The following is an 18,488-nucleotide window of genomic DNA, read 5'->3' on the forward strand; positions in this document are numbered from 1 at the left end:
ATGAGCCGGATCTTCACTGGATGACTTAGATCTACTCCAATCTTGGATGAACTGTCTAAATCGCTCCAAGGCTTGATCGTCTTGTTTAGCCCTAGATTTGAGCCCAAATGTGGTCTGATCTGATCGGGCTTATGACCCTTTCAATGCCTATAAAGAATATATCGAATATTAGCATCTAATACCATGATTATAATCCAATTTATAATTAAGTCCAAGATTAAATGTAATTAATGAAATATGATGAAAATATAAGTTCAATCTATGAGAAGATCATTAAAAACTTGCATTATGAATCAAGATAATGTAGCAAAATCATGGTTATCAACGCTCCCTTCTCACCCAGCCCGCATACTCTTCCGCAACATCTCGTCCCTCGGACGCACGGAGCCGGTTGGATCTCTCTCATGCCGTCCTTCCCGCTAGCTGCATCTTTTGCTGGACTTCCAGTGCTTCTAAGTTTCTGCACACTTAGACACATGGTTAAAAATCAACAGAATCTAACCTAACTTAGTTGATCACATCAAAACTACTTTGAAATACCAACAATCTCCCCTTTTTTGATGTGATCAAATCCAAGTTAAGTTAGGGTAAACGAATAGCAGTTTATAAAAAAGATTTACAAGTACAAAAATTAAGTGCAAAAATTAAAATTTAAAATTTTGTACTACCCTCCCCCTAAACTTAATCTTTACTACTCTCCCTTTTGATCACATTAAAAGTGAGGTATGTTAAACATATTACTTAGAAAGTCTAGAAAGTCTAAGGTTTTTTTAAAAAAATCTGAGAAAAATAAGAAGTTTAAGCAGTTGAAAATCTTGATTTTTTAGATTTGGGGAAAGAAAATTATGAAAATTTTTACAATAGTAGAGCAGTAAAAAAAATATATAATGTTCAGCAAAAATAACTTCTATTCTACATAAAATCAGATTTAAAAAAAATGCTTAAGCATAGTTATTAAAAAAATTTGAGATATTTTCTGAGAATATATAATAACAAGTGACTTTACTTAAATGTAAAATTTCAATAATTGACTTTTCGAGAGTTTATAGAAAATTTACCAACAAAAAGTTTTAAAAAGTTTTCTTTCTAAAAAATTAAGTTCTAATTAATTTCTAACATAAATCATGCAAAGATACTTAATTTAAATATGATTTTTGAACCCAATATAGGTTCCTACCTACTGGATTTATTAAGAATTTTTTTGGAACATGTTTTCTAGATAATTATATAATTTACCCCTTGTGAAATTTATAATACCAATTCAACTTTCAATGATATTTGAAATTTTTTTATGGAACAAGAGGAACATTTATGAATGAATTATCCTTTTCTAATATTTTTATTTTATCTTTTAATTTTGAATTTTCATCTATTAATTTCTCAAATTCTTCTTTTAGACATGCAAATTCTTTCTTTGATTTGATATGCTTTGTTCTCTTCTTATCCAATGATTTACTTAGCATTTGTACAAATTTATATAATTTCTCTAGAGGAAGTTTACTTACTTGACTTACCATATTGATTTCTGATGCTCCTCCTGTAGTGATGCTTTCCTCTAACGATGCTCCCTCTTCATCGATGCTTTCGTTGTTCATTGAGGATGAGCTTGCTTCGTCTTCTGGTAGGTACTCAGCTATTAGAGCTGTTCCGACAATTTCCTCGATTTCATATTCTTCTGATGATGACTTGGTGGCCATCGAGGAGTTGGATTCGACTTCTTTTGGTCATGAAGCTTAAGAACTTTTCCCAAAGTTCTTTTGCACTTTGGTAGTCAACAATTTTGTTGAGATCTTCAACCGGTAATATGCTTAAAAGATGAAATTCAGCCTTACCATTTGACGTAAAATCGTCACGCTGCTTTTGGTCTAGAGATGTTTTTCGATTTCTTCTCCATTCGTGTTCTTCGATGCTTCATAACCATATTTCATTATTAATAAAATATTAAAATCTATTTTAAGAAATACCTCCATTCGTCCCTTCAAAAATGTGAACTTCCCCTCGAACGTTGGTGGGTACATGCTAACTCTGGTCATTTCTTGTTTGCTTCAGTCAACGGTTAGTCCTTTTGAGCCTTCCTGCCTCTGATATCACTTGTTAGGACCCTTGGGCGGTCGGCTAGAGGGTGTTAATAACCTTGTAAAATTAAAACAACCTTTTTCGGACTTTACAAGCTAAATTAAACTAAGACTTGCATATAATAAATAAGAGACTAAAAGAAAGAAGAGGCGCAAATGATTTACTTGGTTACAACCGGGGAGGTTGTTAATCCAAGGTAGTTGAAGCTCACTATCAAAGTCTCTGTCAGGAGGAAAAGCCTCTTATAACGTTGATGGCTCACAATAACAAAGTTAGAATCAAGTAGAATTAATTACAAGTGTTTGTCAAGTCATGTTCTAGCTTCTAGGACTAGAGTTGCATTTATAGCCCTGATCGGAACGCCAGGAAGGGTTCCAGGCGTCTGACTTTATCCCATCACAACAGATCGTGTTTGACGCGTTTTGGATAAACATCACGGTCCGGGCCCCCTGGACCGAAAAGTCAACATTTTATTGACTTTCGGTCCTGGTCTTCTACTCCGGTTCCGCTCGCCTTGATTCGAGTCTTCCGCTTCGGCTCCGCTCGCTTGGGTGATCTCGGGCATCCTAAATATGGCTCATCTGAACCTTACTTTCAGCCTTCTCGAGCAACTTTCCGCTCCTGGCTTCTCGTTCCTCGGAATCACCGCATGCTTCCTTCTCGTCCGTCAGCGTACTCTTTTGCAGCGCCTCGTCCCTCGAACGCACCAAGCTCGTCGGCTCTCTCCCGTGTTGTCCTTATCGCTGGCTGCATCTTTTGCTCTTCTCCTCGAGAAACTTTCCGCTCCAGCTTCTCATCCCTCAGAAACACTAGACGCTCCATTCTCGTCCACCCGCGTACTATTCTGCAGCATCTCATCCCTCGGACGCACCGATTCCGTCAACTCTCTCCCGTGCGGTAACACTGCTAGTTGTGTCTTTTGCTCGACTTCCTTAAATTCTTGCATACTTAGACACAGGGTTAAAAATCAATAGGACCTAACCTGACTTGGTTGATCACATCAAAACTATCTTGGAGTACCAACATATAACACATACTAGTCTTACTGAATCGATGGCATCCTAACTTATCAATTCATGGACTAGGAAATATTTTTATACATTCATAATTATATATATAGAGATGATCACTAATTATGATCCAATCACAAGTTCTCTCATGTATGAATCGTATTACGGACATTCAGTAAGTGAATTTAAGATTCAATCAAACACATATTAAACATGCACTCAAATAGTGAATCTTTATTTATTCAATAAATAGTACATACTATAAGGCAATTACCTTAAGACACCTCTTAGATATAACAGTATCCCCACACCAGGCCCATTAGGGGTCTGGTCTCCACCTGGTGTGGGAAGATCATGCCAAATGTGGTCCTGGTCTGCCACACCAAGCCCACAGTGTTTCTTTATCATAACCAAGATTTAACATCATATCTATCTTCCGCTCACTTAATTCTACCAGATGAGTACAAGTTTATAGAAATCCAAATAGCCTAGGTCCATAGTAGATTTCAGTCAAAATCCACTGATTGACTTAGAGAGTTTGGATTGTACATATTTCAAGTCCTATAGATATTTAAGGTCGTAAGGCGTCTAAAGGTTGTTGGAGCAATCAAATGGCCCTAGATTTTGATGTTTGCACAAAGGTTTAAGTTAGGTTTATTATTGTATTTGATATAAATTGTGAGTGTGCAGGATATAGGTACAACAAGGAAAGTCCAAGTGTGATCTTGGCAAAGGGGGAAAGTCCAAGGATGAGTCTTGACGGTGTGAGTCCAAACATGTAGTCTTGGCAACGTAAGTCCAAGTGTGACTTGGCAATGGATGAAATTCTGGAGGCACGACCTCTTGGAAAAGGAAGAACCGACAACAATGACAAGGCCGATGGAAGCTCCAGAAGGCAAGACGTGAAGGATGGGGAGACATCCGAGGGATGCAAGGCTGATGGAGGAGGCTAGAAGGTTAGGTCTAGGTTGGTCGGGCGAGGACGAGTGCTGAGTGAATGTCTAGGTTGGTCGACCGAGGACGAGTGCTGAGTGAATGTACTCAGGAGTTAAATCCTAGGATTAGGGGGTTACTGTATCGTTATTGCAGCATTGCTGTACATTACTGTAGCGTTACTATAGCAATACTGTAGCACTCGATTGGTGTTTTCAACAGTTGACTGGTAGCCGGCCGTTGACTTGTAACTGTCAAATTTCACTTATTACCAGTCGACTAGTGATTGTACCAATCAACTGGTGGCGAGGAAAATAGTACGTGTTTTCTTCCCGGGTTCTATTTAATAGAACTCGGGGTGCTTGGCCAAGATTGACGAAATTAGTGGTGGTTAATCCTAATTAGAGTCTCCAAGTGACCAAGTGATCTAGCGTGCTTATACGAGGTTATGGCGAGGTTTCTCCACCCACAAGGAGCTACGCGAGCTAGTCGGAAGTTCTCCGGGGAATCATCTACGACGGATTGGGATCGTTCACCTTACGGATAGCCGTGAAGTAGGAGCTTTATCTCGGAATCACGTTAAATCAATGTGTTAGGTTTGCTTTCTATTGTTAATATTTGTTTTTGTATTCTACTGTGGGTACTAACTATTGTAGAAAATGACGTTTTGGGTGAGACGCTATTTACCTCCCCCCTCCCCCTCTCCTCTAGCGGACGTCAAGGTCCCAACAAAGGTGTCCTCCTCACAGGTGCTTTAGTATTATGTTAACTTTAAGCTAAAAAGTTTGAGCCTGGTGTCAAGGAGAACATGGCTCTTGACACCATGGCCAAGCGTTCTAGCTGAAGACATTTTTCCTCCTTGACACTATTAGGGAAGACCCAAAATAGTAAAGAAAAGTACATTTGGACTCCTTGATACTTTAAAAACTTACAAGATTTAGAATGAGTGAAATCGAAACTCTCTAAATTAAATAAATTTTCATCAAAATCTACTGATAGATCTATACTATTTAGATTTTTATAAATTTATAACTACATAAAAGAGTAGAATTTAGAGAATGCCTAATAATATTTATAGCAAGATTGATCACAATCTTAAATACATTTTTAATTAGTTGATTTATATCATTGATATGTATACCTATTGATAATTTATAATATTTATTCATGTTGAAATTATAATGTGGTAAAAAGATGATTTATTTGTCCTTAGTATTTCCGTCAATCCATCCATTAGATTAACATAGAAGAGGTAAATTACAGATGCATAACTATTACATGACTATTGATATGTATAATGATTTATATATAGGTTGACTAAATAGTGAGAATTTAAAATTTATACGATAATAGACGATGATAATTCTAAATTCCAACCCAAAAATGTTATAGATTATAAATAGATATTTATCTATAAATTTAGAACTTAAAAAAATTAAATTGTACAAGGAGATTGTGATAAAGAAGTACAAACCAACTTTCCACATATAAAATGGTAGAGCAAGGCTATTAGAAGCTTATTTTTTTTAAACAATAAAATTCTGTATGTACACACCTTAATAGATAATAGATGAAAGAACGCATAATACCCGGCTAAGAATCTTAGTTATCTACGTAAATTTTTTTAATAAATCTAGTTAGCTTACTAACCCTGGATGATCGATCTATCAAACATCAATATAAATTGAGAAGCACAGTACCCTTTTGTTACATATTTCATTTAAATTTTTTTTTATAAATATATCATAAATTAATATCTAAATGATAATCTAAATATCTTACTATAATAGTATAACCCCAGGACCAGTTATCTACATTTCAGTTATTAATTAAGATAGTCAATAATAATTATAAAATTATCTCTAAGGTCTCTATCTCTATTTAAATGCAATAGGGACAAAGTAATAGACCTTTACCTATTCCATTCCACGATATAATTGATATACACACTCTATCAAATAGTAGTTTTAAAAGAGGCCTTAATTGTTGTGATATACACACTCTATCAAATAGTAGTTTTAAAAGAGGCCTTAATTGTTGTGATATATATATATAAGGCATTTTTAATTTTGCCCGACAAGATCAATGTCACTTAATTATTGACACGAAATTTTAAAAGAGAATTGTGCATGTGAAAAATTATTATATATAATGTGAAAAATAATTACAACCAAACTAAGATAAGTCTCCTTAATTGTATCCGTAGCCTTTAGCTTTGTATTTGTAACCATTTTTTTAAACTAGAAATTAATAAATAAAATTAAAATGAAATCCTTCTCGAATTCTAAAATGAAACTTATTTATTCTTAACTTGTCATATATGACAATACTAAACTATAAAAAGTACTGCAAAAATTTATACCATTCTATTAAATAAATTTATGACACGTGAATAATAATATTTAGATTAGAACTGACAACCTTAAATACAGTCATTAGAATGTCTGAATTGGTAAAAAATCTAAACAAAGTTATGATCTATTTATATGATATAATAACTTTTTTTTCTTACCAAATTATATTTTAGAAAATAATATTTCATATATCAACTTAGAATAACCGCAAACCTAAACTTATAAACTTAACTTTATCGTGAGACCTACTATACCACATCATTATCACATCAAAAGTAAAAACTTTACAACTTTTATAAACCTCTTCTTATAATCATAAACCCAACAAACAATTTTATATTGGACCCACCACATCATTACTTATATTAACTATTTATTAAAATCAACGTTGTTGTTCAATTTTGGAAAACTGACTGATCCGGTAGTAAGAACAGGGGACCCCGCCCAGTGGAGTCAACGCCACGTGTAAGTCACAGTGGCAGTTGTCCATCCGGAGAGGGCCGGGTCCGACCGGACGGCCAGCCGACCGTCCAGTGGAATCGAACGTCCGGAGAGGGATGGGTCCGATCGGCTGGCCGACCGGACGATATTCGGCTGATGGTTAAAGACGCCCTGTCGAAATCAGGGTTCCGGCGTTCAGTGGAAAAGGTCGCAGGGCCGAGCGGACTTCACGCTCGACCAAAGCCATAAGGTAACACTGCTAATAGTCTCCATAAAGCACGTGATGGAGGATCTCCCCAAGTAAACCACCGCATATGTCCGGCCGGATGTTGAGGGAGCTGTCCGCCCGGAAGCCAGATCTGGAGCAAAGGGGAAAAGGACAAGGAACGTCTTTTTCTGACAGCAGGTATGTTTCACGTGCGGGCCATGCTCCAAATCTTGTGACAGGGGATTCCGCTGTCCCATCGAGGACATGCTGAGACTGTAGCAGTATGGGTTAGGGAAGCTCACTGACAAGTCCTTACTGGAGTATGGGCCATGGACACGTGTACACCTCGGTAGGTGTACACTCACTTCTTCGCTGCCCTATATAAAGGCCCTCATTCTTCGCCGGAGGTATGCATTCTACGAGTTTTGGAGCCACTATTTCTTTCTTGAGCTTCGCCTAACTTGAGCGTCGGAGGGTCGCCGCCGGGAACCCCTTCCCGGCCCGACTTCTGTGCAGGTCCGCCGGAGCTTCGTGCCACCAGTCGAAGATCCACGATAGCAATCGAAGAGCGCCCCGTGCCTAGCGTCCGTTGATTCAGGATTCGGACAGGATCAATTTGGCGCTGTCTGTGGGAACACTCCTGCATCCGAACGGAAACAATGGACGAGGCTGGACGACAACACACGGTGACGCTTTCGACGGAGGAACTCGACGCTCTGATCGAGATAAGGGCCGCCAAGCTTGTGGAGCAAAAACAGAAAGTAACAGCCGAGCGGCCGGAGAAGCAAGCAACGTCAGAGTCTGGTGGTCGAGCGGAAACACCACCGGCTACCGTTCTATTCCGTCGGGCCCTATTCCAGACGCCTCCTGATGCTGTAGCAGTGAATCGCAATCGGGGATCTTCTTTAGATGAAATATCAATACGGGACAACGGAAAAGGCAAGGCCCTCCGAGCGGACGCTTCTCCCGAGCGGAAGCACCGACTGCCACCGTCCCATTTCCCTCAAAAGCAGATACTTCATCTCCCGAATTCAACTTATAGCAAGCCCCTCCTGGAACCTCAAGAGCGGGAGTTTGATGTCAGGCGATGAATCGACCGCATACGATGAAGTTGGGTGGTCGAGCCGCCGAGCGGATGAAGATGGATTGGCACTTGGATCCACCATGAAGCGCAAATTATCTCCAACCTATCCGGGGCAGGGTGAAAGGTGCACCAATAGAATATGTGTTGTATATTTTCCGTTTGGTCGTATATTTGAAATGCATAAGGCAAAAATGTTATAATGTGCGCAATTGGCATTATCGGCCGAGCGGCCTATCTTCATGGTGTATAAGATCCGAGCCAACGAAGGCCCCGAGCCGTTCGGCCGGAGGTATAATATCCGAGCCAAGTACTCGACGAACGAAGGCCCCGAGCCGTGCGGCCGGAGGTATAATATCCGAGCCAAGCGCTCGACGAACGAAGGCCCCGAGCCGTGCGGCCGGAGGTATAATATCCGAGACAAGCGCTCGACGAACGAAGGCCCCGAGCCATTTGGCCGGAGGTATAATATCCGAGCCAAGCGCTCGACGAACGAAGGCCCCGAGCCGTGCGGCCGGAGGTATAATATCCGAGCCAAGCGCTCGACGAACGAAGGCCCCGAGCCGTTCGGCCGGAGGTATAATATCCGAGCCCAGCGCTCGACAAAGAAGACCCCGAGCCGTTCGCCCGGGAGTATGTTATCCGAGCCAAGCGCTCGACGAAGAAGACCCCGAGCCGTTCAGCCGGGAGTACGATATCCGAGCTGGGGGAAAGGTGCGCTAAATGTAAATTTATACATATTTCGGTCGCCTATGTCCTTGTAATGCAGGAAGCAAAATTATAAAGATGGCAAATATCTTCGCCGACCGGCTGTGTTAAAAGTAGCCTTAAAGGCCGTCGAGCTCCGACGTTAAATATCGAGAGACGAGCCGGCGTCTATAAACCCTCCGAGCGGAAGACCGTCGAGCTCCGACGTTAAATATCGAGAGACGAGCCGGCGTCTATAAACCCTCCGAGCGGAAGACCGTCGAGCTCCGACGTTAAATATCGAGAGACGAGCCGGCGTCTATAAACCCTCCGAGCGGAAGACCGTCGAGCTCCGACGTTAAATATCGAGAGACGAGCCGGCGTCTATAAACCCTCCGAGCGGAAGACCGTCGAGTTCCGACGTTAAATATCGAGAGACGATCCGGCGTCTATAAACGTCCGAGCGGAAGACCGTCGAGCTCCGACGTTAAATATCGAGAGACGAGCCGGCGTCTATAAACCCTCCGAGCGGGGAATGCCTATAAAGAGAATACATTTGCCCCAGAAGCTTACCCTCAATATCATTAAATCGTCTCTACGTTCCGCTCGGCCCAGAGCCAAAAATTACTTGCTCGATACATAGCGAAGGATCTCTCCTATCAGAGCGGAAAATTAAGTAGGCGAAGTATTACATGTTTAGCCGAATGGCAGGGCAATGCCTGGCACTTGGTAAAAATCCCTTTCGAATACCAGAGGGGTGATAATGGGAGAGCGGATGAACACATATTTTGGTTATGTAAAAAGACAGCAAATATAAGGAAAACATTGCATTAAAGTTAAAGCTTTAGGCCGAGCGGCCCAATTACAAAAAAGGATGATATCCTGGCGAGTGGCCGAATTACAGAGCTACTCAATATAATCATAAAGGTCCCTGGGAATGTTATTCAGAAGCGCCACCTGATCGCCGGTCGGAATAGCAGTAGACTCAGGCAGAAGACCCTTAGACTTCAGATAAGTGACGGTGGCGGTCATAGCCAAGTCGAAAGCTGTATACATCCGCTCGCATATTTTCTCTGAGAATTCGAGCGAGCGGATGTAGCTCTGTCTTAAGGCCGCGACTCGACTCGGCTCGGCATCTTGATATTCTTTGAACGCCGCCTGGGAGCCAGTAAGGGCCTCATTCAGATTCTGAATCTTAGCCGCGTCGGCCGAGCGGCCCGCCTTCTCCCTGTCGAGCTGCTCTGTCAATTCCTTTATCTTCAGCTCCAGGCCCCGAGCCTCAACGTTCTTCTTCTCCAGATCGGAGATAGCAGTATTCTTCCGAGTGGTGGCCAGGGTTATTTTTGTGTCAAGCGACTTGACTTGCCGCTCGGACTCGGCCAGGGCATGGGCCTGGTCGGCTGTCTTCTTCTGCTCGGCCGCCAGAAGAGTTTGAGCTTTCTTCAGCTCCTTTTGCAGCTCGGAATAGGAAGGGCCCTGAAGGCCAGACGGACCAATTGCGGCCTTCAGTTGTCGCAGCTCTTCATCCACCAAGGCCAAGCGGTTGGAAACCGCAATTTCCTCCACCCATCTCTGGCAAAAGAAAATTATAGTTATTAGCTGCCGATCGGAAAGAATGCATACAAAACTTAGTAGAGCAAACTTACCCCCGTGGCCTCCCCCATGTGGCTATTGGCCAAGTTTCCGAGGGTTATCAGCGCTCTGCATGCCCGAGCATCGGCCCACATCTCAGCTAGGGGCCCTTTCAAGGTGATGGTGTGCTCGGGCGCAGATGGACGGTCGGCCTCTGGCAGCAGCTCTTCAGTCGGTAGATGAAGAGTGACCCGAATCATGCGGCCATGACCGGGGGTCGTCCGACCGGCGGTTGGAAGGGGATCAGAAGCCGGCGCAGAAAATTGGGAATGAATGGTCGAGCACTGGGCTGAGTGGCGAGCGGGCGGAAGGGTGCTGATTGGAATAGCCTCCACTGGAGCAGCTGGCTCGTCCCAATCCGAAGGCGTCCGGTCGGACGAGATGGTTTCGGTCTCTGGCGCCTTGCCCCGAGCAGTTGCAGTGACCCGCTCGGATGGTTGGACCGCTGAGGTTGTCGACCGCAGGGGAGTCTCCACTCGGCGCCTCTTTTGTGGAGGCTGCTCCTCCTCCCGAGCGGAACCTTCCTCGGGGGCAGTTCGTTCTCTTGAGGGGGTGGCGCCGCTAGCCACATTTTGTTGGGAAGCTTGAGTGGCCGACTTAGCTTGAGTTCCACTCTCTCCTTCATGGGATCCGACCGGCTGCATACCCAGCGCTTCCATCTCTTTGGCAGCCGCGACTTCCAGAGCGGCCGCCTTTCTCTTCAAAACACCGGCCATCACCGAATCCATGAAGATATCCGCTGCAAGGGAAAGAAAAGAAATCAGTTAGCAATTAAAGCAAATGCCCAAGTAAAATTCTTACCGAGGCCGGTCGGAAGAGGAGTCCGTATAGGACTCAGCCCGAAGATGTACATCACTCCCTCGTGAAGAAGTTTGTTGATGTCAAGTCGCAGATCGGCCAGCATATTTGCAGCGTGGAGATAGTCCGGTCGGGTCTTGAATTTCTTCAACTCGGGAGTGGGAGGTTGGCTGACCTGCCACTGGGTCGGGAAGTTGGCCCGATCGGGCATACAGATGTAGAAAAAATAATCCTTCCAATGTTTATTGGAAGTAGGAAGTTTGTTGAAAAAGACCAAGCCGGGCCGAGCTTGGAACATGAAGGTGCCCGGCTCGGCTTGCTTGGGGTAATAGAAATAAAAGAAGACCTCCGGTCGGAGGGGGATGTTGTGAATCTTAAACAAAACGACAACACCGCAGAGGAGACGGAAGGTATTGGGTACTAAACTGCCGAGCGGCATACCGAAAAAATTACAGACATCTATGATGAAAGGATGTACAGGAAAACGAAGACCGGCGGTAAACTGGTCTCGGAAAACACAGAAAGCTTCGCGCGGCGGCCTGTGAGGCCGAGCGGAAGGACCAGCTAAGCGAATTTCGAAATCCTCTGGGATTTCGAAATTGTCTGTTAAAATATCGAAGTCCCGCTGTTCGAATCGGGACTACATTGTAACACTCGAAAATTCTCAAACTTGCATTAGAATTATTCTATGATTTTTCTGGAATTTTTAGATATTTTTCCGGAATTTTCCGAGTAGCGGAAGTAGCAAAAGTAATTAGATAAGCAAAATGGTTTAAGCGGGAATCGAACCCGGGACCTCTCGGGTCCGCTAAACCTTTAGTTAGCCTTAGTAACCGGTGAACCCAGCAGGGCCGTGCTGAAAGAAAGAGGAACCAATTATATTTATATTAGAGTTGGGTTCAATAACCCACTTAATATAAATTAAGAACTTAAGTTGGGTTTGGTTTAATTTGGTTCGGCAACCCTCTCCTCACAAAACCTCACGCCACTTTCTTTCTCCAAACCCTCACGCCGAACACCTCTCCCTCTCCTCCTTCTCTCGGCGCCATAACAAGGGAAGACCTAGGGTTTTTCCCTAGGGCCCAAGGACACTTTCCGGCGACGATTTCAGCACAAGGACGTTCCCCTCCGCGAGTAGAGCACGTGGACGCGAGCGAATCGTCGGGAAGTCGTCTCCACCGGAATTTCTAGCGATTAGATTTGTAAGAAATCTAGCACACAATGTAAGAAACCCCTCACCTGCAGTATAATAGCTTCCGTTTGAGTTTTTATGCTTTAGTTAGGATGTATGCGGATTTTTATCGATATCTAGGGTGTATTTAACTCTCTTCGCAGATTAGGGATTTAGTTGAGCACCTCTAGATGGGTCGGGCACGTCTTCCCTCTTCAGATAGGAGGTTAGACGTCGTCGGGTGCCTAGAGGTGGTCTCCCTAATGGGGAGAAGAGTTAGAGCATCCTAGGGGCTCGATTAAATGTCTAGCTCAGTAATAGACAGTTTAAATAACTTATTAAATGCACTAGAAGCATTTAAAACAGCAAATTAGTTTATTTCAACTTATGTAGGACTACAGTCCAATGGGTGGGCTCCCACAGTCGCCTCTAGGTTCAGACAACCTAGTTCTAGGTTCAGATAACCTAGATTCAGCAAAATAAGTATATAGCATTCAGTATTTTACTTTCAGCAGTGGCACTGTACTGGATTAGATATCCACTGGGCTGGACTCCCATAGTCGTCCCTAGGTTTAGCTAACCTAGCAAACCCTACTAGATTCGGAACTTGCAATCCCGGGTTTGGATAGGGATGCGCGCATAGCAAGTATGATTGCAGGGCCCTTCAGCAGCATGTTTAGTATTTTCACTTATTATATGTATAGCTTTTCAAATCAGTTTTAAAACATAATGACTCTCATTAGTCAGTTAGGGGAACTTAGCATCAGTTTAGTTTCAGTTTCATGCTTCAGTTTAGCTCTTCCTGCTCGATACAGTATGATAGCTTATGTTCAGTTCTTGATTGCTATGCTTGTATGATCACATGCCATGCCATGTTTAGCCTAGTCAGTATATTTCAAATAGCATGCTTTGAAAATCATATCTGCATCGTATGCATGTTTTTGTGAGGTAGATGGTTTCTTACTAAGCTTTTTAGCTTACAGATGCTATTTTTCTTATACTGCAGATACAGGTAAAAGAAAAGTAGACTAGTGGAGGCTGGAGGGCAATGCAGATCAAGATGTGTGTGGGAGGAACCTGGAATAAAGATCTGAGGGATCTAGCAAGTTTATCTTATGTTTTAGAATATTTAGCAGTTAACTGCCTTACAACTTTAGAGAGTTATCTATCAGAACATTGTTAGTTTTTTTTCTGCACTTAGCGTGGTTACTTGTCATGAAGTAATGAATCATATCTCACATCATGTTTAGTATGTTAGCCATTACCTAGTAGAATGTTCATTTAGCTTTTATAGTGTTGTATAATGATTTTGGCACGCATCAGTGCTGATATCAGAGTTTCTGATACGAAATCAGAAACCCCTGATCGGTCAGCAGATCGATCAGGGGGTCTCGGATCGGTCGGTAGACCGATCAGGGAGCTGGTTTCGGCAGTCATAACTCTCTGTTCGCAGCTGGATCGTTCGGCAGATCGATTCAGCCGCGAACAGAAAGAATTCCGATAGTTGGATCGCGAACAGCACACCACTGATCGGTCAGCTGACCGATCAGTGAGCCACTGGATCAGTCAGTCCGACCGATCAGTGAGGTCCTGGATCGGTCGGCAAACCGATCCAGGTGCGCACAGAAACTCTAGTGAATCATGGATCGGTCAGTCGACCGATCTAAAGGTTCTTCCCCGTGCCAGTGTCAGTGGACCGGTCCGTGGACCGATCAGAAGTCCGGTATCAGTGGTAAATACCTCCCCTAGCAGGTGTACAATTATTAGGTACATGTAGAACATCCAGTTTCAGCGTTCCCAGCAATTAGGTTAGCAAAATTTTAATAAACCCAGTTTTCCACACAGCATATAGACAGCAGAAATTGTAGCGACCGGCCTTACAGCTAGTACCCAGAAGGTGGGTCGTTACATGCATGGTGGTGTACCATGGGCCGAGCGACTGATCTTTGGGATTGGAAGAGCTAGCCATGGGCCGATCGGAAGGAATCAAAAGGCAAAAAGGCAGGAGAAAAACAACAGCAAATGAAAGGAGGTTTCAAGGATCGAAACTGAGAAAGAAATACGGAGGAAACACCGGAAAGGAGGAAGGAAAGATATAAAATCTTGCTGTGGGGAAAGGGATCAAGGAAAAGGCGCCGGAGAGCGTCGGAGAGCAGAAACAGGATCGACGGGGCTCCAAAGCGCAGGGGGCAATGGTCGAAATCGCGGAGGCAAGTGAGGGAGAGAAGGAAACGAAGAATTTATAGGGTGAAGGTCGGGCGGCCTCCACCGTTGGATCCAGGTCACGAGAGTCAAAGCATGCATCGAGCCGTCCATTTCGAATCGCTTCGATCACATCGAAACACCATGCCACCGCCGCCGTACACCGATGGCAGTGCTCCACGTGGCATTCAATCATTCGGAGCATTTAATGAAAGCATGCTCAACCTTAATGTCGAAGATTGGCGCAGAACACGAGGAGATCCGGTGAATGCCATTGTTGATTCGCTCAAGGCTACCTCTATGGTTGGCCGAGCGGAGGATACCAGCACGGAGGAGCCGCTCGGCCAGATGCTTAGTCCAGTCAGTCGGACTATTCGCGTCCTTCGACTAGACTTGAAGGGGAGGCAAGTGATCCGGTAGTAAGAACAGGGGACCCCGCCCTGTGGAGTCAACGCCACGTGGAAGTCACAGTGGCAGTTGTCCATCCGGAGAGGGCCGGGTCCGACCGGACGGCCGGCCGGCCGACCGTCCGGTGGAATCGAACGTCCGGAGAGGGATGGGTCCGATCGGCTGGCCGACCGGACAATATTCGGCTGATGGTTAAAGGCGCCCTGTCGAAATCAGGGTTCCGGCGCTCAGTGGAAAAGGTCGCATGGCCGAGCGGACTTCACGCTCAGCCAAAGCCATAAGGTAACACTACTAATAGTCTCCATAAAGCACGTGATGGAGGATCTCCCCAAGTAAACCACCGCATATGTCCGGCCGGATGTTGAGGGAGTTGTCCGCCCGGAAGCCAGATCTGGAGCAAAGGGGAAAAGGACAAGGAACGTCTTTTTCTGACAGCAGGTATGTTTCACGTGCGGGTCATGCTCCAAATCTTGTGACAGGGGATTCCGCTGTCCCATCGAGGACATGCTGAGACTGTAGCAGTATGGGTTAGGGAAGCTCACTGACAAGTCCTTACTGGAGTATGGGCCATGGACACGTGTACACCTCGGTAGGTGTACACTCACTTCTTCGCTGCCCTATATAAAGGCCCTCATTCTTCGCCGGAGGTATGCATTCTACGAGTTTTGGAGCCACTATTTCTTTCTTGAGCTTCGCCTGACTTGAGCGTCGGAGGGTCGCCGCCGGGAACCCCTTCCCGGCCCGACTTCTGTGCAGGTCCGCCGGAGCTTCGTGCCACCAGTCGAAGATCCACGATAGCAGTCGAAGAGCGCCCCGTGCCTAGCGTCCGTTGATTCAGCATTCGGACAGGATCACTGACGTTGTTCATTTTTGTCAAATGGACGTTGTCGGATAACATTCATTTGATTAAGTTTTTTTTTTAAAAAAAATTAAACATTTATTTGACAACTAGCATGGTACCCATGTGTATTAAATATTTTATTCTTAAAAACACCGTGAAATTAGCATCCAAAATTTTGGATGTTGACTTCTTTAGTTTTCAGCTTTTTAAAGTGATGCAATGTAATTGGGTTTACAAAACTAACTTCTTGGATTTTGTAAATCCATCGTTACATAAACCCTAATAATTTTACGTGGGCCCTGCAGTGCAGGCAGTTGTCGGCGACCTTTTGTTCCTTCACCACCATCGGTCGAGATTATATCCCGGCCAAATCCAACGACCAGAAAACGAAAAGAGAGAAGAACAATTTTGGATACGACCGTTCAACTCCCCGTCGGAGCACTTTGAACACGTTTTTAGTTTTCTTGATTCCTTCGGTTCACATGCAAATCGTTTTAGATTAATATTTGCATGGCATTAACTATAGTTCCGTATGATTTATTTATCATAATCCTGTTGGTATTATATAAAAAGTAAAGATTAAATCATGAAAGAATAGTCTTTTAAAGAATAAAATCTCTATCGAATAAATTTAGAATATAAAATTATATATATATATAATTAGAGACAGACTTTTTAAATATTCGAAATTCGAATCCTTATTTATTCTTAATATTTTACAATCACATCCGTGGACCGTTTGCAAATTGTTTATTCGTTTATATTTATATAAACATTTGCCTATTAATTTAATTTGCAATATAATAATTTTCTAAAGTCATGCGATGGGCGTTAGAGTATTATTTATACATCACCGAGAATGATCGTAATGATATATCCATTAATTTGCAGATCCATAGTTGATGAGAAATGGGATCCATGAATAAAATTGGTATTCGTGGTGATCAAGAAGTGACCATGGCTGAGCTAATGCGAGGCACGGCCATCTTTGGAACATCATCTTCAGCTACGTCAACTCCATGGCCCTCAAGTGTGCTGCCGAGCTCGGCATCGCCGACGTAATCCATCGACATGGCCAGCCTCTTCCTCTCTCCGTTCTGCTTACCAAGCTCTCCATTCCCCCTTCAAGAGCCGACTCATTCCGCCGCCTCATGCGCCTGCTCGTCCACTCAGGCCTCTTCGCAAGCTCGACCGCCAGCGACGAGGAAGGAGAGGACTACGCCCTCACCCCCATCTCGGCCTCCTTTCTCGTGACCAGCAAAGCAGAGAACATGTCCCCGTTCGTGCTCGCAATGCTCGATCCGGTCATTGTCGACCCCTGGCACTGCCTGAGTAGGTGGTTCGTCGCTGCCAGTGAACCCCCCACCGCCTTCGACCTCTTCCACGGGAAGTCCTTGTTCGAGTTGGCCGGGAAGAACTCCGAGCTCAACGTTAATTTCAATAGCGGCATGGCCGCCGATGCCAGTTTCGTGGCGAAATTGATATTCCAACAGTGCGGCGACGACGTCTTCCGGGGCCTTCGCTCGCTGGTGGACGTCGGAGGAGGGAGCGGCACACTGGCCACCGCCATAGCTGAAGCCTTCCCGCAGACCAAGTGCGCCGTGTTCGATCTCCCGCACGTCGTGGCTTCGCTGCAGGGAAACCCAACGGTGACCGCAATCGCCGGCGACATGTTCGAGTTTGTCCCCCTTGCAGACGCAGTGATTCTCAAGGCATGCAATATCATTAATCATCTTCTTCTTCCATTCAATTTGCTTCTTAATAATCAATCAATCAATCATCTGCTGCTATATAATTAATGCAGTGGATATTGCATGACTGGAACGACGAAGACTGCGTGAGGATACTGCGAAATTGCAAGAAGGCGATTCCTCCAAAGGAGGAAGGAGGGAAGGTGATAATTATTGAAATGGTGACGAAATTGGAAAATGAGGAGGATGGGAGTAATCATGATGAAACGAAAGAGACGCAGCTTCTGTTAGATGTGCACATGATGGCGCCTGTGCCAGGGAAGGAGAGGAGCGAAGCAGAATGGAAGAGTATCTTTATAGCTGCTGGTTTCTCCGGCTACAGCTTCTCACCAATCTTGGGCTTGCGTTCTCTCATCCAAATCTTCTATTGACGACTTTTAATTAAGATTACAATAAATAGTGTGATGAGATACAAGATATTGCAGTAGGTGCTGAAGAAGCAACTTCATCTATATAAGATATTGCAGTAGGTGCTGAAGAAGCTACTTCATCTTATCTAGAATTATGATGATTGATCTGCCGATGCATCAACCATCATAATTTTTTTTTTCTTTAAATCTGTTCTGGTTGATGCTATCCTATGTACGTATTTGCATGTGTGCCTTTTTGTACTTATCAAGCATTAATAAATAAATTAAATGTAATATCTCGTCTTTGTAAAAGTAATTGGAGGGGTAAAATAAGAGACATGAAGAATATTGGCTAATTACTTAGTCTATATAAATAAGGATAAGTCTTCGATTAATTTGATTTATAAATTATTGAATTAATTAAAAATTAATATTGGTTAATCAAATCAATCAAAATTTTATTAAAATTGAATTAACCGAATCAAATTAAAAATCGATCATTTTAATTAACACTAAATTAATCAAATTTATTTAAAAAATAATAA

The 18,488-nt window shown here is 43.6% G+C and overlaps 1 protein-coding gene across 1 annotated transcript; it reads left to right on the top strand.

Annotated features, from left to right (window-relative positions):
- Positions 1–16,732: 16,732 nt before the first annotated feature.
- On the top strand, positions 16,733–18,146 carry LOC122043796 (trans-resveratrol di-O-methyltransferase-like). Its single transcript, XM_042604373.1, has 2 exons — positions 16,733–17,554; positions 17,647–18,146. Exons 1-2 carry the CDS (start codon positions 16,862–16,864, stop codon positions 17,962–17,964), a joined length of 1,011 nt encoding a protein of 336 aa, XP_042460307.1. The 5' UTR covers positions 16,733–16,861; the 3' UTR covers positions 17,965–18,146.
- Positions 18,147–18,488: the final 342 nt, after the last annotated feature.

This window comes from Zingiber officinale, chromosome 2A (assembly GCF_018446385.1).
Source record: "Zingiber officinale cultivar Zhangliang chromosome 2A, Zo_v1.1, whole genome shotgun sequence".
Classification (NCBI taxonomy): Eukaryota; Viridiplantae; Streptophyta; class Magnoliopsida; order Zingiberales; family Zingiberaceae; genus Zingiber; species Zingiber officinale.

Excerpts from the sequence above, each read along its gene's own strand:
- LOC122043796 (XM_042604373.1), top strand. The coding sequence starts at position 16,862 with ATGGCCCTCAAGTGTGCTGCCGAGCTCGGCATCGCCGACGTAATCCAT. Across the intron at positions 17,555-17,646 it reads CAGACGCAGTGATTCTCAAG|TGGATATTGCATGACTGGAA; the intron begins GCATGCAATATC and ends TAATTAATGCAG.